Below are 23,630 nucleotides of genomic sequence, written 5' to 3'. Positions count from 1 at the left end.
AAAAATCGTATCATCTGAGAACAGAGATAGTTTTACTTTTCCAATCTGGATGCCTTTTGTTTCTTTTTCCTGCCTAACCACCCTTGCCAGGACCTGCAGTACAATAGAGAGCAGACACCTTCGTCTGTGGATCTGCCTGCTTTTCCTCTCTGGATGTTCAAGCCCACGTGCTAACTGGCCCTGGAGCCCGAGCACCCTGGCCTCAGCATCTCTTTGCACCCCTCTGGCTTAAGTCAGTGTGGGGGTGGGGTAGGGGGGGAACGGGCAGTATGGACACCTGCAGCGGGGGGCGGGGCGCTGGGGAGCTGCCTTCCCCACAACTTGCCTTTAGAGAATTGGCGCCCTGGTCTCCCCGGCCACAACACATACCCACTCAGTGCTCCCGCTCAGCGCTCTCAGAGGGTGCTGTCCACAGAATGTTTTTCAAAGGGAATATCAAGGGCTGGCTCGGAGGTGTCAACGAGGGATCAGGTAGGGAATCTTTTGCAATCTGCTTTCTAAAGAGCTCGGCTGTCCTGCCTCTCTTGCAAAACGAGGGGTATTTCCAGGCTGGTTTGCCACTTGCCTTTCATTTAGCTCATACAGTGACGCAGCCAGAAACCTTCTCCCGGGTGTTCCTGCCTTCTTCCCCCACTGGCCTGGTTTGAGGTGTTCTGAGAGGGTCAGACGTCCAGGAGACTCTTCTACGCAGGTTGGAAGTGGGTCAGGGAAGCACCCTGGTCAGGAGCTGGAGGTGGGGGCCTGGGAGACGGAAGGGTCATGGGGAGTACGACAGGGAGAGTCTCCAAGAGAATGACCGACTCTCTCCCAGGCAAGGAAAGATTAACCAGTGCTGTGCGTGCAAGGTCTGAACAGTCCTAAACGCTTCAGAGAGGAGACGAAAGAGGATTTCACAATTCCTGCAGCTGTGACAGACAAGAACCAACTCAACTTAAGCAAGAAATTGTGAGCCCACGTAACTTACAAGTCCAAGGGGTTCAGCTTCGGGGACAGCTGGATCCAGGAGATCCCAGAATGCTCTCCGAGTTCTGCCTCTCCACCCTTCGCTCTGCCTGCCTCTGGGACGCCTTCATCCTCTGGTGTGCACCCTGAGTAGTCTGGGTATTTTTTATAGCTCTTGGGATGACCGACACCCCCGAGACAAATCTCTGTTAGAGCCTGACTTGCTCCCCAGGGCCAGGGTTCCCAGTTCAATCACCATGGGCAGGAGGGTGGGCACCACAGCTGGATTAGCCGGGCACCCACCCAGCCAAAGGGTGGAAGGCAGGGGCCTGTGACTGACAGCCCACTAGAACGATAGGGGCCTCTGAGCCCCTGGAAAGTGCAGTAGAGAGCATGTGGCCCCACTGAGGTGGGCAGCACCCCAAGACAGTGTGGGCCTGGTCCAAGAGTGGCCGATTCTGGAATTGCTGATGACCTGCACCCGCTCCCTCACCAAAGGCCGTCACTCCCACACTCCCACCCTCTGGCCCCACTCCCCATGGAAGCGAGGAGGTCCCTTTGAATCCATGGAGGGGAGGGAGCCCCTGAAAGGACTCATCCCTTGTCCCCAAGTCAGGCAGTGGGGCTCTGAACAGGCGCAGATGAGGGGTGTGACCGTCCCCTCACCCAGGTGTTGTCACACTCATGCCCGCGTCGGAACCCACCCCTGCCTAGGGACCCCGGTGGGCTGACGAAGCCAGGACTGAAGGAAGGTGAAGGCCCCACCCCTACTTGCTCGGCCAGAGCCGGTGAGCCTCGTCCCTCTCCGTCTTGGGGGAGTGGCCGCAGTGGCCACACACCTGCGGAGGGGCTGCGCGTGGCAGGGCACACCCTGGCTGGCTCTTCTCTGGTTTCGAGAGAACCTGAGCCACGGACCACAGAGGGCCCGGGGCTCCGCTCTGGGGACACCGCCTCCCTTCTGGGGTCTCCTTCAAGTTCCTCACCACCCCGGGCCTGAGAGACCCTTTGGGTAGGGCTGTGAGCTTGAGTGGCTGGCCACCTGCTGTCCAGCTGGAGGTGTGCGTGCCCGGATAGGGCCCTGGGGGGACGCTCAGCTCTGAGGGGCTGGCGTGGTGGGCCGCGCTGTTTCCCGGCCACTGGCCTCAGGCCTGGACGCGAGAGGAAGGGCGTGCCAGCAGCTCTCTAGGACTTGGCCCCGAGGCGTCTTCCTCCCCTGGTTGTTTGGGCTCCTGCCTTGTTCCCTTCGGGGAGCTGACCGGACGTCCTGGAGACAACAAAGGGCAGGGGCTCCTTCAAGCCACCCCTGCGGTCCTGGCCTCCGGGGCTCAAGACCACGCCACGCCACGCCACGCCACCCCTCCCCTCCACTTCGGGAGACCGTGCCTTGCTTCCCGGGGCCCTCACGCCTGGCATACGTGGCGCAGACACACACGCCGGCAGGGGAGGCTCCACAGACGCCCAACGTGAGGGAAGGCAGGAAGGAACTGGGGGGAGGCTCCACCAGCCTCCGGCCCCAGGGTGGGCTGGGGAGGGGTGAGGGCAGCGTCAGAGAGGCCAGGGGAGGGCACGCGGAGGCCCGGGGCCACGCCACCCCCGACACGCCCTCGGCCTCCTCCCTCCCACTCTCCAGAGGTGGCTTCCACAGCTCACACCCGCCTGCCAGCGCCCCCCTCCCCAGCCCTATCAGGTCAGGGGGCCGGGTGGTTAGCGCCCTGGAGGGCGGTGGCCTTCTACCTTAAGGGCTGGGCTCTGTCTGGGCCAGCTGGGAGCCTGGTCCCACCATATGCCTGATGCGGGGTCAAGGCCTGGGGATCTTTCTCTCCCGCCAGGAAGTCCCTCAGCTCAGCCGGTCCCGCCAAGACCGGGGAGGAAGACCCCGAGAAGGCTCTGCGCAGCCCGAGTCAAGGACAACCGGCTTCAGAAGCTTAGAAAGGGCATCCGGAGAGAGCTGGCCAGCAGGGCAGGAGCCGCTCCTCCCGGGGCCCACGCCTGGCCCCTGGCAGCTGCAGGGCCCCCTGTGGAAGCGGGGCTCATTGCCTGTGAGAATGGGCTCTCGGTACCACGCCAGTCACAGTGGCTCACGGCTCAGGTGTCCCCCCCAGGCCTCTGCTCCCCACCTGCCCAGGAGGCACAGAGGCGGCGGCGGCAGAAGTCCAGGCCCCCGCCCCGCGGCAGCCCCCGTCTGAACCCCCTCTCAGATCCTCCCGGCCCTCCTGGCTGGGGGCGCACTCCAGTCCCCACCAGTCCTGTGTGGGGGAGCCCCCGGTGCCGGACAGCCTGTGTTTGGTGCTGAGCTCCCTGCAGACACCAACAAGCAAAGGCCTGGCCTGCTGCCCCAGGGTGGGAACAGAGCGTGGGCCGCTCAGAGCCGCCCGCCGGCAGCCCAGGGGGAAGGCAGTCACTGTCCGTCCGTGTGAAGAAAGGGTTTGGGGCCTTTGCAGGTTTGATCACAGGAGCTACAAACGAGGCTGGTGGTTTCGGGGAGGGGACCACGTCCTTGGGCAGAAGAATCCCAAGATCGGATGGACCCTCATACCCCGGTCTCTTCTAAGTCCCACTCGCCGAGCCCTTTCTGTGCCAGGACCTGGCAACAAGCCCCTGGCACAAATCCGCCAGTAGGATCCTCCCATAAAGCAGCGGGTAAGTGTGCCACACCCAGGCCACAAAGGCAGCGACTACGAGGCAGCCCATGCGGCCTGACCTTCGTGCCTGGCTGGCTCGGCCCACCACACAGCCTCTGACTGCCATAGCACGGCCTGTGTGGGTCCTTGGCCTACACTCCAGGCCCTGGGGGCTGGCCTTCACCCTCCCTCTGGGCAGTTCTGTATGTGTATCTGTGTTTAGGAGGAGGTTCCATGACCCCCAGGATCTATGAGTGCCCCAGTGAGTGGGACAGGCCCCTGTTGAACAGGTCAGGCTACTGCTCTAGCTCAAGAGAGGTGTATCTACACGGCAAGAGTTGTTCCTAGGGTTAGCTCTAACTCATGAAATAAACACGCTTTATTGTACAAATCACACACAGGTCCTGGGCCTGGGCCAAATCCACATCCCCAGCCGGGCCCTGGCTCCGAGCCTGCTCTGTGGTCCCAACCCTGGCCTGCAGTGCCAGGTTCTCCTGTGGAGTACGCAGGCGTCCGTGAGCAGGCTGCTTGTAGGCTGGGCCTCCCTGGGCTGTGGGCACGCAGGCACTGTGGCAACCCCAACCTGAAGACAAGTGGAGTGGAGCGGAGTCCCCACCTGCTCAGGCTTAGGGGCCACAGGGGTCCACACAGTCCTGCCCGCTGCGGAACACGTGGTAGATGCTGGTGGGCGGGAACATGGCCACGGCGCCGAGCAGAGAGCCCACCTGGATGGCCACGCCAGCTGCCAGCAACGACTGCTGGCCCCCCCCATGCAGCAGGGAGCTGGAAGCCACCTTCACGTATGAGAACACGCCGAGACACAGAACCCACGACACCACCTGGGAAGGTGGACACAGTAGCAGGCTGAGCGTGAGATGCCCCTGCTCTAGAGTGAACCCCCTCCCTACTGCCACCCTCTTTGCTTCACTGTCCCCCAACATACTTACCACAAGGACCACCCCTGCAGAGGTGCCCACCAGAGGTGGGCAGGGGCTCAGGATTGCCAGCGCCATCAGGTAGGCCCCAAAGAGCATGCCCAGCAGGGAGAGACTGCCCAGCCCTGCCAGGGACCTGCCAGGGGTGAGCAAAAACTCAGGGCTCAGGCCCAGGCTCTCACCCCTAAGTCCCACCCTGAGTGGCCTGGGCTGCCCATATACCTGCATAGAACACCCATGGCCAGGAAGCACGCGAGGGGGTTGGCGGCACTGCCCAGCACCACAGCCAAGTGGTAGGCTGGGCGCCCATAGGGCAAGCAGGAATAGCTCTGCACAGCAGGCAACACACCATTGGTCAGAGCGTTGGTGACGGCCAGCAGGCCCAGCAGGCAGACACCACGGGTGGAGAGCAGCCGATGGGCCACAGGTTCTGGGCTGCGGGTGGTGCCTGCCGCCTTGCTGGGAGACTCCTGCAGGGGTGAGGCCTCTTCCTCTTCCTCCACTCCTGGGGCTCCCACCTGCAGGCCAGGCCCTGGGCCTCCTGTGGGTACAGGCGGTGGTGACGGCAACAGCACCAGGAGACCCTGAAAGGCGGCAGCTGAAACGACTAATAGGGCGGACAAGACCCCAAAAAAAGTGCTGGCAGGAAAACGCTCTGGGAAGTCAATGGGGGGCCCAGGAGTGCCATTGGTGGGGGTTGGTGGGCACTCGAGGCGACCCACACCCTGCACTAGGGCCAGCACACAGGGCAGCAGGGCACTGAGGCCCTGACCCAGGAAGAAGGACCGCAAGAAGGAAGGTGGCAAGCGGCTCAGGAAGGGCAGGAAAGTGACATTCGAAGCACAACAGGCCAGCGCCAGCACGAAGGAGAGAGCCAGGAAGGCCACGGAGTGCTCCTGCCCCGCCACTGTTGCCACGTGGGGCCACAGAGGGGCCAGCAGGGCCGTGCCCACCACGCTCAGCACCTGCACCACTTGGATGGGGGCCCTCTCGCCATTGCCCGGGGCCAGCCGCCTCCACAGGGTCACCACCAGCAGACCCAGGTTCCCCAGCGCCACAAGCACAGAGAGGTAGGAGGGGAGACTCCAACCTGCAAGGAAAAAAAGGAGGAAGCGTGTCGGGCAGGATGCGCAGGGCCAGAGAGCAGCTGCAAGCCACCTCCCCCGCACGCAGCCTCGCCCCCTGCCCACATGAACTCACCCTCGGGGAGGTCTTTCACCACAACAGGCAGCTCTACCCAGATCCCGTTGATGGCAGCCCATGAGCCCATGCCAAAGAGGGCTACCAGCACGTGGGTCAGCACCAGACGGCCCAGAGGGGGTGCCGCCATTTAGCCCAAGGCTGGAACCTTCAGGACAGGGCAGAGGTCACAACCAGCTCTTCTTTCCCCACCTGGGTCCAAAAAAGACGCTTCGGCTCCTCCGGGAACTGAAGGCTTCGTCTAGCTTGAAAGAAAGAAACATGTGTGCAGAATCACAAGGGAGAGACACAGAACCATCGTCAGGAGAGGACCAGACGGCCAAGGCCAGGGAAACTGGGGGGATGCCGGGGGTGGGGGATGGGGAGAAGAAGGGACCAAGCACACCGGCAGCCTGTGCCGGGGTCACGACACAGCAAAGGCCGGCAGGCAGGGAAGCAAGAAGGCGCCGAAGCCCAGGAGAGGATGATGAAAGAGGGAGATGATCTTCGGGTGTGAACTACCGAGGCCGCCAGAGTACTCCCCCCCCCCCCCCCCCCCCCCCACGGATACGGGACAAGGATTCCGGGACAGGTCCACCTCTCAGGCGCCAAGCACACCTCTGCTGCTTCTGCGAGACCCGAGACAGCCGGAGCCAAGTCGGGGCTGGGGGTGTGGCCGCGGCGGGCACCGCCCCTCGCTGCGTCAGCGGGGCGACGGAGAGCCGACCGGTACGCTGGGGTGCCTGCGCCTCCCGGTCCTGAACACGCGCGCTCCCTGACCTGGCGACCGGCCGTCCCGCCACACTTCGAGGGCGCCACCTCCGGCCCAGGGTCGAGGCCCCAGCCCAGAACCGGTGGGGCCGCAAAACGCAGCCGAGCGGGAGCGAGGACTCCAACTCACCCGCCGGGACTCGGAGAAACCACCCGCCGGCGCGCCCCAGCGCCTGATATACCGCTCCGGAAATCGAGTGGGGAGTCCAGGGGCGGGAGGGCCTGCCCGGGGCCCTGACCCCGCCCCCCGAGGCAAGCCGCGCCCCCGCCGGCCCCACCCCTTCCGCCGCCGGAGCCGCCTCTTCCGCTCCCCCGGGCGGAACTCGGAACGCAGCGAGTGGCTATGGCTCCGGGTGCGGCCCGGCGGGCACGGCAAAGGGTCCGGATCTTGCCGCTGGCCGGGGCGCGGAGCCGCTCGGCGGAGGACTGGTGGTGGGATCGGCTGGCGCCGAGCGGCTCCGGTTACCACCTGCTGCAGTCGGACAGCATGCTGCTGGTGTTGCCAGGCCCGGGGCCCGCCCGCCCCCGCGCTCAGAGGCGCGCCGCCCGCCGTGCTCAGCGGCTGCGGCTCCACGGGGCCCGCGCCGCTGAGGCCAAGGCCAAGCCCAGGACCGCACCCGCACCCGCACCCGCACCCGCGCCCGCACCGCACCAGGAGCCCGACCCGGGCTGGGGCGACCGCATTCCCTTGGAAATCCTGCTGCAGATTTTCGGGCTGCTGGTGGCGGCGGATGGGCCTATACCCTTCCTTGGCAGGTACCCCAGGACCATCGCGCACAGCGCCGGGTTTCAGGCTGACCTCTTAGGCACTCAGCGGGTGGCTGAGCGCCCACACACGCGTCCCAGGGAGCGCAGTCTCTCAGGGCGTCCAGTTGGAATCCCAGGGGCCCGACTTTGAACTGAGGGGTCCGCAGCGTTGTGAGAGTTGGCGGGGGGCAGGTCCCTCCTCTTAGAAAACCCCATAGCGACAGCCAGTGAGGGCGAGCATCGACCACAAAAGGCCCGGCCCCTCAGGTGAGATTTTCTCCCAGGGCTGCACGCGTGTGCCGCCGCTGGCACGAGGCCGCCTCCCAGCCAGCGCTCTGGCACACACTCACCCTGTCACCCCCGCTGACTGGCCGCCCCGCCAAGAGTGGGACCAAGACTGAGAAGAAGCTTCTTGCTTCCCTGGAGTGGCTTATGCCCAGTCGGTGAGCAGTTCCATCTTTTTCTTATCCCCTCATTCCCCTTGTGTGTTGTGTGAAAGCCCCAGGCCCCCTCCTGCATCCCTGCACGAAGGTGATGGGTGGGGAGAAGGCTGGCAGAAGGGGCAGTGTGGGAACACTGTGCAGCTCTGTCTTTGCTGTCGGCCCAGGTTCTCACAGCTCCAGAGGCTGACTCTCATCCACTGGAAGTCCCAGGTACACCCTGTGTTGAAGGTGAGAGCTCAAGGCTGCCCTGCACGCCAGCCATGACATTCTGGGGTTACCCACCAGGGAGTGGGTCAGGTACTGTGGGGCCCAACGATGCCCCATGAAGATGCCTGCTTGGTTCTCCTTTCCTGGCGTGTCTTCCAGCAGGGAGGTGTGAGAGGTGGGAGCACCCAGGTAGGCCTGGCATGGCCAGGAAGGAGACCATTGCTGAGGCACTAAAGTGCGGTTGGCACCAGCCATTGGTCTGTTTCCCTTGTGGACCACAGCCTGCCCTCCCCCAACCCCAGCTGGCCCTCTGTCTTCCACAGCTGGTTAGCGAGTCCTGTCCCCGGCTCACCTTCCTCAAGCTTTCCGATTGCCACGGTGTGACCCCTGACACTCTGATCATGCTAGCCAAAGCCTGCCCCCAGCTCCACAGCCTGGACATACAGCACTCCATGGTGAGCCCAGGAGTCCCCAGGGGCCCCAAGGAAGCCTGGGCTGAGTTGACCGGTACCTCTGTGCTGGGTCTCCAGGTGGAGTCCACGGCTGTGGTAAGCTTCTTGGAGGAGGCGGGGCCCCGAATGCGGAAGCTGTGGCTGACCTACAGCTCCCAGACGACAGCTGTCCTGGGTGCACTGCTGGTAGGTCGGTCATGGGCAGGAGCAGAGCTGGGTGCTGGGCCAGGGACCGCCAGGCCTCCGCCCCCACCTCTCCCCCTCCTCCACAGGGCAGCTGCTGCCCACAACTCCAGCTCCTGGAGGTGAGCACTGGCCTCAACCACAACAGCACTCCCCTCCAGCTGCCTGTCGAGGCCCTGCAGAAAGGCTGCCCCCAGCTGCAGGTACCTGCCGCCCCACCTCTTCCACCTGTCACCCCCCTCCCCATCTGCAGCCTGGGCCTCGCTCCCAGGTGTTGCGGCTGCTGAACCTGATGTGGCTGCCCAAGCCTTCCGGGCGAGCGACGACTCCTGGCCCAGGCTTCCCCAGCCTCGAGGAGCTCTGCCTTGCCAGCTCCACCTGCAACTTTGTGAGCAACGAGGTCCTGGACCGCCTGCTCCACGGTTCCCCTCACCTGCGCTTGCTGGATCTCCGTGGCTGTGCTCGAATCACACCTGCTGGCCTGCATGATCTTCCATGTCAGGGTCAGCACTCCCCGGGTGGTGGCTGGGCAGGTGGGATGTGGGGATTCTTGCCCACCCCGCAGCTCATGCCCATTCCTCTCACCTCCAGAGCTGGAGCAGCTTCACCTGGGCCTGTATGGCATGTCAGACCGGCTGACTCTAGCCAAGGAAGGCAGCCTTCTGTTAACTCAGAAGTGGTGCCACACTCTGCAGGAGCTGGACTTGAGTGGTCAGGGCTTCAGTGAGAAGGACCTGGAGCAGGCCTTAGCTTCCTTCTCAGGCACCCCTGGGGGCTCGCACCTGGCACTGTGCTCCCTCAACCTCCGGGGCACCCGGGTCACACCAAGCACAGTCAGGTCAGCATCCCCACCCCCGCCAGTTCCTTGGAGCCAGTATGGCTTGATCCCCTGTCCTGCGTGGCTTGCCAGCTCCAGGGGTCTGAAAAGGGAGCCCATACTGGCCCAGCCCCTGCCTGGGGTTGGCCTTAGGGACACCAAGGGTACTGGGCTTGGGCTTTGATGGCTGTAGGTGGCAGAGCCAGCTGCGGTGCAAGGGTAGAGAGGGCTCCTTAGACTGGCTCAGCCATGCTGTGCCTGGGTCTTCTTGGGGCCAGTGGCTCAATCTCCCATGGCCTGCACTGCTCCCACAGCTCTGTGATCAGCAACTGCCCAGGTCTGCTGTACCTCAACCTGGAGTCCTGCCGCTGCCTTCCCCGGGGCCTGAAGCGGGCCTACAGGGGCCCAGAGGAAGTCCAGCGGTGCCTGCAGCAGCTGCTCACCAGTCTCCCCGCTCCCAGCTAGGCAGCTCCAGCCAGCCCTGCCCTGACCCCTTTCCCAGTTTTGAATGTGTGAGCATTTTGTTACAATAAAACATTTTTAGGAACTCATGTGTGGTCTTTGGTATCCCAGTGAGAGGCTAGGGGTTGTCCCTGAGGGAACTACTTGGGGCTAGAACTGGCCCAGAACCTGTGTGTTGTGGCGTTGGGGGCAGCCCCCCAGGGCTCCTGAGTCAGTCTCTGGCTGTGCCTTGCCTGCTCAATCCTGGGCTCAAATCTTGGACTGAGTGTGAGTGTGAGTGTGAGTGTGTGTGTGTGTGTGTGTGTGTGTGCTTTCCACCCTCAGGGACACTAAGGTGAGATGTCTGTGATTGTATATGAGGCTCAGACCCAGGCAGAGGCGGCAATGGAGAAGGGGAGGCCATGCTCAGCTACGGGGCTCGTTGTGGGGCACCTGCCTACAGATTCCTCTCCAGCTCAGGCCTGGGATGTCCCACTACCCCACCCTTCAGGCCAGGACTGTGAACCAGGCTGTACAGGGGGCCTCCAGTGGGGTGGGGACTAGCGGGGGAAGTGCACGCCCACCGCAGGGCCGGGCCGGACGACTCCCTGGAGAAGGGATGATCAACAGGACGGCCCCTTCTAGAACCCGCCGCCCAGAGCTTCTAGAACCCAGCATAGCCCAGCCTAGACCGCCACTTGGTGTCGCTCCCCTGCCTTCGCCTGAGAACTGCTCCTTCCGGGACCGCAACCCTGAAGGCTTTATTCTCCCAGGTATGAGTGTGGCTGTGAGCAGTGGGCAGTGGCAACAGGCGAGCCGCACAGCTGACGGTCTGTACCCGACCCAGGCCCCCAAGGGCCGGGTCAGCGGCCTGCCTACGACCTCCGGCAGCAAGCCCTTCCAGCTTTGGGCCCAAGGGCTCTTCTGCACCGAGCGCAACCTGGCCAAGCGCCTCAAGAACAACAGTTTCTACCCGTTCACGCAGCAGCAGCCCAACGGTGAGGGCGACACTCAGTTGCGAGGGGACCAGAACCCGGCGGAGCGGGGACGCGGGGCGGGGACTGGAATCTGAACGGGGCGGGGCCGGGCCGGCTGCGGCCTGCGTGAGCGCTGGAACTGCAGGCTGGACCCTGACAGCGGCCCCGGGCCCTGCGGGCGGCGGGCAGTTCCGGGCCCAAGCCCTGGCACTTCCACCTCGGGCTGCGAGTAGGGGCCTGGTATCCTCACGCGCCCCTGCCGCGCCGCCCCCAGTTTTCGTGCTCGAGTACTACCTGGACACGCTGTGGAAGGGGACGCTGCTCTTCATCGTCTGCTTCCTCCTCGTCAGCTTCGGGCTTGTGAGCGAGGTCTGAGCTCCTGGGCCCGCCCCCCACGGCCTTCCTACCCTGGGGGCCGGACCCCCACTCGGTGCCCCGCCCCCGGGTCCCGCGGCGGCTCAGAAAGTCCCCGCGGCGCCCACAGGTGCAGAAGCAGGAGACTTGGGGCTTCCCTGCCTACGGCGTGGGCGTCGGCCTGTGGCTCATGATCTCGTCGCTACCGCGGCGCCGCCTGGTGCTGAACCACGAGCGCGGCGTGTACCACTTCTCCATCCAGGGCCGCACCGTGTGTCAGGGCCCCATTCACCTGGTCTACGTGCGCATGGCGCTCAGCTCCGATGGTGACGCACGGGGCGGGCCGCGGCCGGGGGTGGGGGGGGATGGCGTGCAGGGGAAGGGGAAGCCACGTGGAGTGGGGAGGAGCAGTCAACTGGCCCAAGCCCCGCCCCCGGAGCCCCCGCCCCCGGAGCCCCCGCCCCCGGAGCCCCCGCCCCCGGAGCCCCCGCCCCCGGAGCCCCCGCCCCCGGAGCCCCCGCCCCCGGAGCCCCCGCCCCCGGCTCTCCAGAGACCTGGGGCTGAGCGGCTTGCCCCTTGCCAGCCTACGGAAGGTGCTTCTTCCAGCTGGTTCTGTGCGGCCACAAGCTGGAGCCGCTGGTGCTGGTGCAGCTGTCGGAGCGCTACGAGGTGGGTCCCTTCCAGCCGGCCACGGGGTCCCAGACACGCTCCCTTCCCCTCCTTGGTTCAACATGACGCCAGCCACTGTTTAGGGTCTTAAGATAGGGCCAGTGCATACAACGGGGTCCTGGCCCAGGCCCTCGAGCTGGGAGCCGGCGGAGAGGGCGCCGGGGCTGACGGGCAGGGCTGGAGGTGCGGTCTGGCCAAGGGGAGGGGACGCCTCCGGCGCAGCTCTTGTTCGGGCAAGAGCTGACCGCCACCCGCTCGCACAGCAAATGGAATACCTCGGCCGTCATATTGCCCGGAAGCTCAACATTAACTACTTCGACTGCCTGGCCACGTCGTACCGGCACGTGGTCCGCCACTGGCCGCCGGGGGCCGCCTTCAGCCCAAGCATCCTGCTGCGCAAGACCAGTGCCTAGGACAAGCGGAACTCTAACAGGTCAGCCCAGGACTTGTGATGCTGCCAGCTGGCGCCCACCCCTCCCCCACCCCAGGACTGCATTCTCCCTTCCCCTTCAATCTCCCACCTCCACCTGACCACTGGCCTTCTTCTCAATAAAGCGACCTCCTGCTTCAAGCCTGCTCATTTCCTCCGTGCGGTGGGGGCTGCCGCCCCAGGGCCCTCCTGTGGTGCACACCTCGAAGGGCCTCAGGGAGCCTTTCAGGGAGCAACCCCAGAGTTTGGGTTGGAAGATGGGGGTCGCAGTGGGACTGAGGGTGACAAGTAGCCAGGCCTCTAGAACACGTGTGGGACACACTGCCTCTCTTGGTCAGTAGCAGTGAACTGGTCCTTCCAGGCTTCAGAAGTGCTGACCAATGAGCAGAATCCAGGAGTCAGAATCTAATTGGTCCAGTCTGGGTCAGGTGCTGTTCTAGTCCAATCAGCAATGGGATGGGGGCACCGCCGAAGGTCCAGCACTGTGCCTAGGGGTGGATCCCGCACTGGACACTAGTGGAGTTTCCCCTGCGGAGCTCTAGGCCAGAGCTCAAGGCCTGCTGGGGAGTAGACCCAACATATCCCTGGAGCGTGCTCCTGCCTGTCTGCTGGAACCCCAGTCCCACGTTCCCTGTCCAGCGGGTGTTCTTGCCTCCTGGGTGCTGGAAGCTGCTGTGGGAGCAGAGAAGGCACCTGGGTCTCCCCGTCAGCATTTTTCCTTAGGGCCATGCTCACGACCCAGGTCTTTGTGCATTGTATCAGCTGAGTGTCCCTGGAACCAGAAACAGCTGCATAATTTGCAGGGCCCCATGCAAACTGAAAATGCAGAGGTCCTTGTTAAAAAGTTATTAAGAATTTCCAGATGGCAGCACTAGAACATTAAACCAACTGTACCCGTTAGTGCTGGGGGCTTACCTGCCCACCAGCCAGTAGGCTGAACAGCCAGGTGTGTAGGCATCCAGCCCCACCCACCAGCAGGTTGGCGGTTGGCACCAGACCTGGGATCCCCTGTGCCCCACACAGCCCCACTCACCAGTGAGCCTGCACCCTCTGCGTGAGACAAGGTCGGGCAGCCAACTGGTCCAGGGGCCAGCCCCATCTACCAGTGTGCCCACAGTAGCAGGCCCTGCCACAACAGAAGGGCCCTTGCAGCCCACACAGAGGGCAGCCCTAGAGCATACAGCTCTGGTGACCAGAGGGGAGTGTGCTGCTGGGTCACATAGGACATCTCCAACATAAGCCACTTTTCCAAGATCAGGAAACATAACTGACCTACCTATGACACAGAAATAAAAACAGAGAATTAGGCAAATGAGGCTACAGAGGAATATGTTCCAAATGAAGGAACAAAGGCACTACAAAAAAAGGAAATTATAGGCCAATATCCCTGATGAACATAGATTTAAAAAATCCTCAATAATATATTAGCAAACCAAATCCAACAACATATTAAAAGGATCATACACAATGATCAAGTGGGATTTATCCCAGGGATGCAAGGATGGCTTAATATCCACAAATTAATCAATGTGATATACCACATCAACAAACTGAAGAATAAAAATCATATGATCATCTCCATAGATGTGGAAAAATCTTTTGACAAAATTCAACATCCTTTTTTAAAATTTTTATTTTTAATTTATTTATTATTTTTGGCTGCGTTGGGTCTTCATTGCTGCACGTGGGCTTTCTCTAGTTGCAGCAAGCGGGTGCTACTCTTTGTTGCAGTGCGTGGGCTTCTCATTGCAGTGGCTTCTCTTGTTGTGGAGCACAGTCTCTAGGCACACGGGCTTCAGTAGTTGTGGCTTGCGGGCTCTAGAGTGCAGGCTCAGGAGTTGTGGTGCACGGGCTTAGTTGCTCCACGCATGTGGGATCTTCCTGGACCAGGGCTTGAACCCGTGTCCCCTGCATTGGCAGGCAGATTCTTAACCACTGTGCCACCAGGGAAGTCCTCAACATCCATTTTTGATAAAAACTCTCAACAAAATGGGTATAGAGGTAACCTGCTTCAACATTATAAAGGCCATATATGATAAGCCCACAGCTAACATTATACTCAATGGTGAAAAACTGAAAGTGTTTCCTCTAAGATCAGGAACAAGACAAGGATGCCCACTCTCACCAATTCTATTTAACATAGTATTGGAAGTCCTAGCCAGAGCAATCAGAGAAGAAAAATATATAAAAGTAATCCAAATTGGAAAGGAAGAAATAAAACTGTCACTGTTTACAGATGACATGATGCTATACATAAAAAATTCTTAAGACACCACCAAAAAACTATTAGAACTAATAAATTCATTCAGTACAGTTGCAACATCAAAATTAATATACAGAAATCTGTTGCATTTCTATAAACTAACAAAGAACTGTCAGAAAGAGAAAGTAAGAAAACAATCCCATTTACAACTGCATTAAAAAGAATATCTGGGAATAAATCTAATTAAGAAGGTAAAATACCTATGCTCAGAAAACTGTAAGACACTGATGAAAAAAACTGAAGATGAGGGACTTCCCTGGTGGCGCAGTGGTTAAGACTCCGGGCTCCCAATGTAGGGGGCCTGGGTTTGATCCCTGGTCAGGGAACTAGATCCCACATGCACGCCACAACTAAGAGTTCATATGCCACAACTAAGGAGCCTGCATGCCACAACTAAGGAACGTGCCTGCTGCAACTAAGAAGCTGGTGAGCCGCAACTAAGGAGCCAGCGAGCTGCAACTAAGGAGCCCACCTGCTGCAGCTAAGACCCAGAGCAACCACATAAATAAATATTTAAAAAAAAAAGAAATTGAAGACAACACAAACAAATAGAAAGATATACTGTGTTCATGGATTGGAAGGATTAATATTGTTAAAATGTTCACACCACCCAAATCAGTTTACAGATTCAATGCAATCCCTATCAAAATACCAGTGGCATTCTTCACAAACCCATTCACAAAGTATGTCTAAAATGTGTATGGAAACACAAAAGACCCCAAATAGTCAAAACAATCTTGAGAAAGAGAACAAAGCTGGAGCATTCACACTCCCTGATTTCAAACTATACTACATAGGTCCAGTCATCAAAACAGTATGGTATTGGCACAAAAACAGAAATATAGATTAATGGAACAGGATAGAGAGCCCAGAAATAAATCCATGTGTACAAGGTCAGTTAATCCATGACAAAGGAGGCAAGAATATACAAGGAAGAAAAGACAGTCTCCTCAATATGGTGTTGGGAAAACTGGACAGCTACATGCATAAGAATCAAACTGGGTTACTTTCTCACACCATATACAAAAATAAACTAAAATGGATTAAAGACTTACATGTAAGACCTGAAACCATAAATCTCCTAGAAGAAAACATTGGCAGTACCCTCTTTGTCATCAGTCTTAGCAATTTTTTTTTTGATACGTCTCCTCAGGCAAGAGAAACAAATGCAAAAATAAACAAATAGGACTACATCAACCTAAAAAGCTTTTGCACATCCAACAAAATGATAGGCCACCTACTGAATGGGAAAATATATTTGCAAATGATATATCTGAGAAAGGGTTAATATCCAAAATATACAATGAACTCATACAACACAATATCAAAAACAAACAACTCGATTCAAAAATGGGCAGAGGACCTGAATATCGACTTTTCTAAAGAAGACATACAGATGGCTAGCAGGCACAGGAAAAGATGCTCATCATCACTAATTATTAGAGAAATGCAAATCGAAACTACAGTAAGGTACCACCTCACACTGGTCAGGATGGCCTTCGTTAAAAAGTCTACAAGGGCTTCCCTGGTGGTGCAGTGATTAAGAATCCTCCTGCCGGGCTTCCCTGGTGGCGCAGTGGTTGAGAGTCCGCCTGCCAATGCAGGGGACACGGGTTCGTGCCCTGGTCGGGGAGGATCCCACATGCCGCGGAGCGGCTGGGCCCATGAGCCATGGCCACTGAGCCTGTGCGTCCGGAGCCTGTGCTTCGCAGCAGGAGAGGCCACAGCGGTGAGAGGCCCACGTACTGCGAAAAAAAAAAAAAGAATCCTCCTGCCAATGCAGGGGACACGGGTTCGAGCCCTGGTCCGGGAAGATCCCACATGCCGCGGAGCAACTAAGCCCGTGCACCACTACTACTGAGCCTGTGCTCTAGAGCCTGTGAGCCACAACTACTGAGCCGTATGCCTAGAGCCTGTGCTCCGCAACAAGAGAAGCCACTGCAACAAGAAGCCCACGCACCACAACAAAGAGTAGCCCCTGCTTGCTGCCACTAGAGAAAGCCTGCGCACAGCAATAAAGACCCAACACTTTTTTTAACTAAAAAAAAACTTCAGTTAATAAAAGGAGGGGGTGACAATTCCCTGGTGGCCTAGTGGTTAGGATTCCAGGCTTTCACTGCTGTGGCCCAGGTTCAATTCCTGATTGGGAAACTGAGATCCTGAAAGCCACACAGCTGGGAAAAAAAAAAAAAAGGAAGGGGTGAAGGGTGTGTAGCAATTATGGTCAAGAGAAAGTCTGAAATGCAGATGAGCATATGTTGGAGCAGGAAATCCTCCTCAGTTGGTGTCCGTTTGTGGTCTGGTAGTAGTTTCCCAGTTGTTCTCAGAGGGCCTTTTTAAAAAAAGATTATTTATTTTATTTATTTTTGACTGCGTCGGGTCTTAGTTGCGGCATGCAGGATCTTTGGTTGCAGCGTGCAGGCTCTTTGTTGAGGTGCATGTCTTCTTTCTAGTTGTGGCATGTGGGTTTTCTCTTCTCTAGTTGTGGCACGCAGGCTCCAGGGCGTGTGGGCTCTCTAGCTGTGGCACACGGGCTTAGTTGTCCCATGGCATATGGGATCTTAGTTCCCTGACCAGGGGTCGAACCTGCATCCCCTGCATTGTAAGGCAGATTCTTTACCACTGGTCCACCAGGGAAGTCCCCCCCTCAGAGGCTCTTGACTCCACCCTCTAGCTTCTTGGCTCTCTCCTGAGTCATCCTTCCTTTTCTATAGGAAAGGCCCACGCTCTTGACCTACTTTCTGTCTATAGAAATTTTGAAGCCCGAGGTCTCTTCATTTTGAATGATCTCTTATCTCTTTCAGTCCAAGCTAGTATGACTCCTTTAAAAACCATGTAGGTTTTCTATGTATCAAATTATAACCCACTCAATTAAACAAGATTCACACCTAGAGATCTGTTCAAGGAAGAGCCCACTCTAATTCAGCTGCAAGTCAGGGTACTGTCTAAAATGTGTTTGAGATTCTTAGAAGCTCTTCTGTCTAGCTGGGAGGGTTTACAAAACACTGCCTTATGTCTTTTAGCGGCCTGAATGTGAAGTCTTACAGCCACACCCTTGACTTAATCTTCACACTGAGAACACATTTCACTGGTGGTGCTCTGGATTTGATCTTGGCCCAGAGGCCATTTCTTAATCTGAGAACCTTTTGCAAGCCAGAAACACTAGGAGTGAAAAATACCTTACTTTCCAACCCAGCAAGTTCTAGGTTGGAAATATTTTCTCTAAATTCTTCTTGAAAGTACTCCCTGGTACTCTGTCCTGCGAATTCTGGCCACCCCGGCCTTCCCAGACACCCAGCTCTGTCTCTGAACTTGGGGAGTCTGCCCGGGTGGCCCACCTGTGCCACAGCCTGGACACACTCTCTAGGCAGTGACCTGGGGTGATCATAGGGCTCACCTTGTTTGTCTCCTCCCAGGGGTCACTGTCCTTCATTGCTGATGCCCAGTGTCTTGAGATCCATTGCTTCATCTATTTTGCCTAGTTTTTTTTTTTTTTTTTGCGGTACGCGGGCCTCTCACTGTTGTGGCCTCTCCCGTTGCGGAGCACAGGCTCCGGATGCGCAGGCTCAGCAGCCATGGCTCACGGGCCCAGCCACTCCGCAGCATGTGGGATCTTCCCAGACCGGGGCACGAACCCGTGTCCCCTGCATCGGCAGGCGGACTCTCAACCACTGCGCCACCAAGGAAGCCCTTTTTTTTTTTTTTGAATGGGAACCTGTTTGTGTCCGTCCTCCCTTTTGTTATTTTTAAAAATTAATTAATTAATTTATGGCTGTGTTGGGTCTTTGTTGCTGCACATGCTTTCTCTAGTTGTGGTGAGTGGGGGCTACTCTTTTTTGTGGTGCGCGGGCTTCTCATTGCGGTGGCTTCTCTTGTTGTGGAGCACAGGCTCTAGGCGCGCAAGCTTCAGTAGTTGTGGCTCGCGGGCTTAGTTGCTCCGTGGCATGTGGGATCTTCCCGGACCAGGGCTCGAACCCGTGTCCCCTGCATTGGCAGGCGGATTCTCAACCACTGCGCCACCAGGGAAGCCCTATCTTGCCTTGTTTTTTTAGCTGTTTCAGGCAGGATGGTAAATTTGGTTCCTGTAACTGCACTCTGTGCTGGAAGTGGACACTCGTCCAAGTTTCTCTGGAGCTCAGCTACTCTGATGCTTAAGTCAAGGCCTGACCCTCGGCACTCTCTGCACTTTGGCTGCAGAGCTGCGAGCTGCCACTAAGGGGCTGGGCTTTCCGGGGCTAGGCGAGGCTCTCAGCCTGTCATCACCCTTCCATCGGAGCTTCACCAGAGCTGAGCCACGGCCGTCCCGCCCACGGCCTCTATCGCGACTGTGGCTCCTGCACAATTGAAACACCAGGCCCTCCAGCCGCTGGTGCGTCCCTTCCTGCTGTGTGAGCCCTGCTCACTACGGGTGAAAGTTTTAACCGCTGGACCTTGGCCTTGTGCCCCGGCCTGTCCGTGCCCCACCTGCAGCCGTGGCGGGTCCTCACTGCCAGCCAGGCAGTGAGCGAGTCTGCCTCAGTCCAGGCCTTCTTGGACCACTCCTGACTTCAACTCCCTGCCCGGGCTTTCCGAGAGGGAGACACTGAGGCAGAGTGTGCAGGATGTGCCGCTGTGATCAACCCCATGGAGGGAAGAGAGGACGCAGGAGGACCAAGGACAGCCCAGTGCCGCCGCGAGGGCTCTGGGGTCGGAACAGCTAGAGGTGCCCGCGCCAGGCTGAGATGCCAGGCCTTTGGCTCCTGCATCGACCAGCCGTTGGATGCCAGCCACCACGAGAAGGCTGGGACATGGGGCCAGGGGCAACCCCTGGAGCCTCTGACAGCTGAAGTTGTCCCCTGCAGACCAGCGTCCCTCCTGGGAAGACGATCAGGGCAACGTGTCACGTGTGCACCACAGAGAAAAGTCCTAGGAGTGGCCATGGGACTGGAAGTAGGCCGGCTCGTGTTCAGAAGAATGACCCGCTGCCCCTGCTGAGGAAGTGTGGTCCTCGGGGGCCAGGTTCCTGGGAGAGTGAGGAGGTGGACGGGCCGCAGAGACGATGCAGCGAGCACGGCCATCTCTCTGGGGCAGAGCTGGGGTAGGGGGGTTGCGGAGGCAGCCATGGGGGCGCGATGTTCCAGAGCAAAGGCTGAATGAAAGTGGCAACCCCATGGAGAGGTCAGGAAAGTGAGGGTACGGGGGTCCACACTGTGTCAGGAAGTGCGGGGCTGCCAGGCTACCACATGCCAAGCTTCTGCGGAGCGTAGGAGGGATGGCGGTCCACCACCTGCTGCCAGAGCCTACCTGTTGGTGGCCCAGGCAGCCCTGCCCTGCAGTCCCTCTGGTCGCCTTCTCCCCCCTTCCTCCTCCTCCCCAGAGCTCACTCTCTTGCCCGTCCCCCTACCGTGTCTCCTTTAAAACTCCCCAAAGAACAGTCCTGTGGGGGACACTAGTGGCCTGTGTCTGGATTGGGCAGATGCCTGTGTTGACACGGGAACACGGAGGTGTCTGAAGCGTATGGGAGTTCCAGCTCAGGCTCAGGCTGAATGAGACCAAGGCTGGGAGCAAGTCGGGCAGTCGGATCCCTTGGACTGAGGAGGGATCTGGGCCACTCTGGGGCAGCTGGCCTCTCAGATAGCCAGCTGGAGACCCTGGACACAGGAGGCTAAGGGGACACCCTGCCCCAAACAGGAAGGGGGCAGGGCCCAGTCATACCTCCGGTGCCCCTGGGTAGGGCTGGACGGACTCAGAGCAGGAGGCTGGGGCTCCATCACAGGACAGCCAGGCCACCTGCTCTCCTGTCTTTGTTTAGCTCCTAAGAGAAGAGTGGCGCTTTGCGATGCGGGGAGGGCAAAAAGGAAACCAGTCTGGCCATGAACTGGTGGTGGTGGTGACAGTCACATGGTCTGACTCTCTACACTTTTGTGCATGTCTGATATTTTCTATAATAAAATGTAAGCCCCCCCCCACAAAACCCTGAATTTACATTTTCATTGTTTAATTTGCATGACTTTTCTGGCGAGGCCTCGTTTCTTGTGTAGTAAATCTCCTGTTAACCCCTTGGGAGTACCAGCATTTCTGTTCTGCACAAGTTCACCTAATACTACTTGTTCCTACTGTCAGAAGAGTAACCATTGCTATATTTACTGCACTCGTTTTCTACTACCTTGATGTTCACCCTTTGTTTTTCCTGGTCTTTTTCAGGTAGCCGGTTTCAGCTGCCTCGGGGTCTGGCCTCCCTGCTGTGGCTCTGACCTCCGGCCCCAGCAGGTCTGCCTCAAGCCCTTGTTCCCATGAGCCCCTCCCAGCACACGTCACTTGTTTAGGAGTAAAGCCCCTGAGTCCTGACACCCTCCCCCGGGGCCAGGCTCCAGCAGCCCCCCACGCCCTCAGCCCCGTCACTCAGCCTTTGCTCTCCCCCCCCCCCGACCGCGGCCCCTCCACCTGGCTCCCTTCCCGCCAGCCTTCTCCGGGGCTGCTTTCTCTCTCCCCGCCTGGCCCCCAGGCCTGGAAGTGCCACGACCCCTCTTCCTGCTGCAGCCCGCAGCCCCTCCTCCACCCACGAGTCCTGGCTGACACGTCCATCGGCCATCGGCCGCACCCACCGCCCACCGCCCACCACCCACCACCCACCCCAGCCCTTGCCGCATCGCTGCATCAGGCCTGAATTCCTGGTGGTCTCCATATTCCCGTGGACCACCCTTCAACTCCCGGCCCCTCGGTGTTGACCTCTTCTTCCTGCCAGTGACCTCATCCTCTGCCTCAATGACACCCTGGACCCTGTCACCTCCAGTAACCCCCCAACCCCGCCCCGGCATCTCGGTTCAACACCCGGTTCTCTGCCCATCACCCCTCCCAGCTCACTGCCGACTCCAGCGCCCCAGAGCCCCAGGATGATGTGTCGTCACCCTCTCCTCATCTGGTTTAGATTCCACAATCACTGCCACCTCTCCCTTGCACGCCCCTTGATTCACATGCCTCTCTCACTAGCTCACCTGGATAAACTCAACCCCTCTGCTTACCCTCACTGGCCTCCCTCCTGTTCCTGAAAGACACAGAATCCCATCCCCTTTGGAATAGAGGCCAAAGCCCATAACCACCTCACAGGCTTAGTCTCTGCCCCCTTCCTCTCCTTCTTCAACTCGTTACTGCTCTCCCTCACGCACCTGCCCTTCTCTGGCCTAGGGTTTCTGCCCACACTCCTCCCACTGTGGCCTCAGGACCGTTGCACGGGTTGTTTCCCCCAGTACTATTCAGTCTCAGTAGCCCTCCACTGCTTGTCTCCTCCCAGTCCTTCCCCTTCCTGCTCGCATCGTCCAAGCTTTACTGGTTCGCCTCTGTCTCCTGGGCTGGACTGTGGGCTCTAGGGGCGCAGAGACCAGTGTCTGCTGCCCCTGCTTCAGAGCACAGATTGATGTTCAATATAGGTTAGGGGGGTGAAGGCAGAACCGGTTCCAGATACACCCACTGGGGCAGAGAGTAGGGCAGAGGGAGGTGAGAAAGTGACCACGGGCCCATGGGTGGGCACACACAGGGCTCCTGGCTCTGCTGGGGGCACGGTGCTGGGGACACAACACTGGGCGTCCCCGCTTAAAGTCTGGCTCTTCAGTAATATGAGACCTGCCCGGCCTGGAAGTGGCACACACCGAAGCAGAGGAAGGCAGAGGGAACCAACACCAGATCCTTCCCATTAGACATGGATAAGGGGCTGGGACCAGCTGTTGCAGTGTGAACCTGGGCAGGGTGGGGCTGGTGGACAGAGACCCTGAGGCCAAGAGGCTCCTCGGGGTACGGTCCCTGCATGGGCCTCGAGTGCCACAGTGCCCTGCAACCCACTGGGTCCGCTGGAGGCCAAAGTGGACTTGCCTTGGGACCCACTCCCCTCTCCTGCAACAAAGCCCCCTATACCTACCTCAGCTCTCAGTGGGAGAGACTCATGGTGGCCTCCGGCACAAGGGGGCTGAAACTTTCCAAAGGGGTTAGTGTAAGGCCAACTGGCCCAAGGCAGGGGAACACAATCAGATTCACAGGCTGCATCAGACCGAAACTCTCCGGACCACCCAGTTCCAGAAACTGACCTGGAGACATTCCGGACCACTGAGTTCCAGGAACTGACCTGGGGGCTTTCCACCCGGCCCAGCCTTCCCGCCTTTCGAGGGGCGGGACTAGCGGTCCCAAGACTGATGTAAACGGCACCAGATAGTGCCAGGACACCCGAAGAGACCACCAGATAAGGAATTCCCTGAGCCCTCCCAGATTCACCACACCCCTTTCCCTTCTTCCCCTATAAAATCTTGCCCAACCCTCGCCCGGGCGCGACTTCTCTGGCCCCTTTCTCTCGGACCAGTGAACCTCGCCCGGGAGCGCCCCCTAATAAAGCTCACTTGAAGCTTTCCTCTGTTTCGTGGTGCCATCTGTTAAGATCCGACCTTACAGTTAGTATCTCCAGCTGTCCTTTCCCAGCCTCTCCTAGCTGGACCCCACCATGGGGCACAGTTGTTAGGGGAAACCCTGACTGAAACCACCCGCCCTGGCCAGGCAAAGACAGTAACAGTTTGCATGAGTTATTTTATGACAGGAGATCCTGGTAAGGAACACGGAACTAACAAGCCACCACCAACTGGAAGAATACAGGAAAGGCTAAAAGGAGAGAGGAGGGGCTTCCCTGGTGGCACAGTGGTTGAGAGTCCGCCTGCCGATGCAGGGGACACGGGTTCGTGCCCCGGTCCGGGAGGATCCCTCGTACCGCGGAGCGGCTGGGCCCGTGAGCCATGGCCGCTGAGCCTGCGTGTCCGGAGCCTGTGCTCCACAACGGGAGAAGCCACAACAGTGAGAGGCCCGCGTACCGCAAAAAAAAAAAAAAGAAAGAGGAGACGCCAGTCCACATGTCCTACCAACCTCCCAGAATCCTCCTCGCTGGAATCCATCTTGGCTGAGTGGTTGCATGTGCCACCAGAAAGTTCCCTGAGTCAGAAAGATCGGCCAGAAACAACCCAGAAAGTAATCCAATCACCATAAAACCCGAGACTGCGAGCCACGTGGCAGAGCCGTCCTCCTGGGGTCCCTGACCCCCCTGCTCTCTGCCTGGGGCGCGGGCGCCCCTTCCCAATAAAGTCTCTTGCTCTGTCAGCACGTGTGTCTCCTCGGACAGTTCATTTCTGAGTGTTAGACAAGAGCCCGCTCTCGGGCCCTGGGAGGGGGCCCCTTCCTGCAACAAATG

The 23,630-nt window shown here is 59.0% G+C and overlaps 3 protein-coding genes across 5 annotated transcripts; 2 read left to right on the top strand and 1 right to left on the bottom strand.

Annotated features, from left to right (window-relative positions):
- Positions 1-4,055: 4,055 nt before the first annotated feature.
- Positions 4,056-6,312, bottom strand: SLC52A2 (solute carrier family 52 member 2). Of its 3 annotated transcripts, XM_079722421.1 has the most exons (6): positions 6,296-6,312; positions 5,699-5,943; positions 5,464-5,588; positions 4,721-5,082; positions 4,511-4,634; positions 4,056-4,402 (listed from the first exon to the last, which is right to left on the bottom strand). In XM_079722421.1, the coding sequence occupies exons 2-6, from the start codon at positions 5,826-5,828 to the stop codon at positions 4,190-4,192; spliced, it is 954 nt and encodes a 317-aa protein (XP_079578547.1). In that variant the 5' UTR covers positions 5,829-5,943; positions 6,296-6,312; the 3' UTR covers positions 4,056-4,189. The 3 variants fall into 3 exon arrangements, with proteins under 3 accessions (XP_079578547.1, XP_079578545.1, XP_079578546.1); XM_079722419.1 differs by having other exon boundaries at positions 4,721-5,588; XM_079722420.1 differs by having other exon boundaries at positions 4,056-4,357; positions 4,721-5,588.
- Positions 6,313-6,791: 479 nt separating this feature from the next.
- Positions 6,792-9,834, top strand: FBXL6 (F-box and leucine rich repeat protein 6; the record flags this gene model as incomplete). Its single annotated transcript, XM_079722396.1, has 9 exons — positions 6,792-7,204; positions 7,480-7,638; positions 7,803-7,866; positions 8,169-8,300; positions 8,376-8,483; positions 8,570-8,683; positions 8,752-8,983; positions 9,072-9,318; positions 9,612-9,834. 9 exons carry the CDS (start codon positions 6,792-6,794, stop codon positions 9,760-9,762), a joined length of 1,620 nt encoding a protein of 539 aa, XP_079578522.1. The 3' UTR covers positions 9,763-9,834.
- Positions 9,835-10,225: 391 nt separating this feature from the next.
- On the top strand, positions 10,226-12,221 carry TMEM249 (transmembrane protein 249; the record flags this gene model as incomplete). Its single annotated transcript, XM_079722179.1, has 5 exons — positions 10,226-10,736; positions 10,990-11,084; positions 11,200-11,395; positions 11,653-11,738; positions 12,002-12,221. 5 exons carry the CDS (start codon positions 10,226-10,228, stop codon positions 12,149-12,151), a joined length of 1,038 nt encoding a protein of 345 aa, XP_079578305.1. The 3' UTR covers positions 12,152-12,221.
- Between the last annotated feature and the right edge of the window lie 11,409 nt (positions 12,222-23,630).

This window comes from Hyperoodon ampullatus (genome assembly GCF_949752795.1).
Source record: "Hyperoodon ampullatus genome assembly, chromosome: 17".
Taxonomy (NCBI): domain Eukaryota; kingdom Metazoa; phylum Chordata; class Mammalia; order Artiodactyla; family Ziphiidae; genus Hyperoodon; species Hyperoodon ampullatus.
This window is presented reverse-complemented; position numbering and strand designations above follow the sequence as displayed.

What these genes read in the sequence shown, in the direction of transcription:
- SLC52A2 (XM_079722419.1), bottom strand. Translation starts at nt 5,828, where the DNA reads ATGGCGGCACCCCCTCTGGGCCGTCTGGTGCTGACCCACGTGCTGGTA. An exon ending in GGTGAAAGACCTCCCCGAGG is followed by an intron (nt 5,589 to 5,698) that starts GTGAGTTCATGT and finishes TTTTCCTTGCAG; the next exon opens with GTTGGAGTCTCCCCTCCTAC. An exon ending in GCCATGGGTGTTCTATGCAG is followed by an intron (nt 4,635 to 4,720) that starts GTATATGGGCAG and finishes CACCCCTGGCAG; the next exon opens with GTCCCTGGCAGGGCTGGGCA.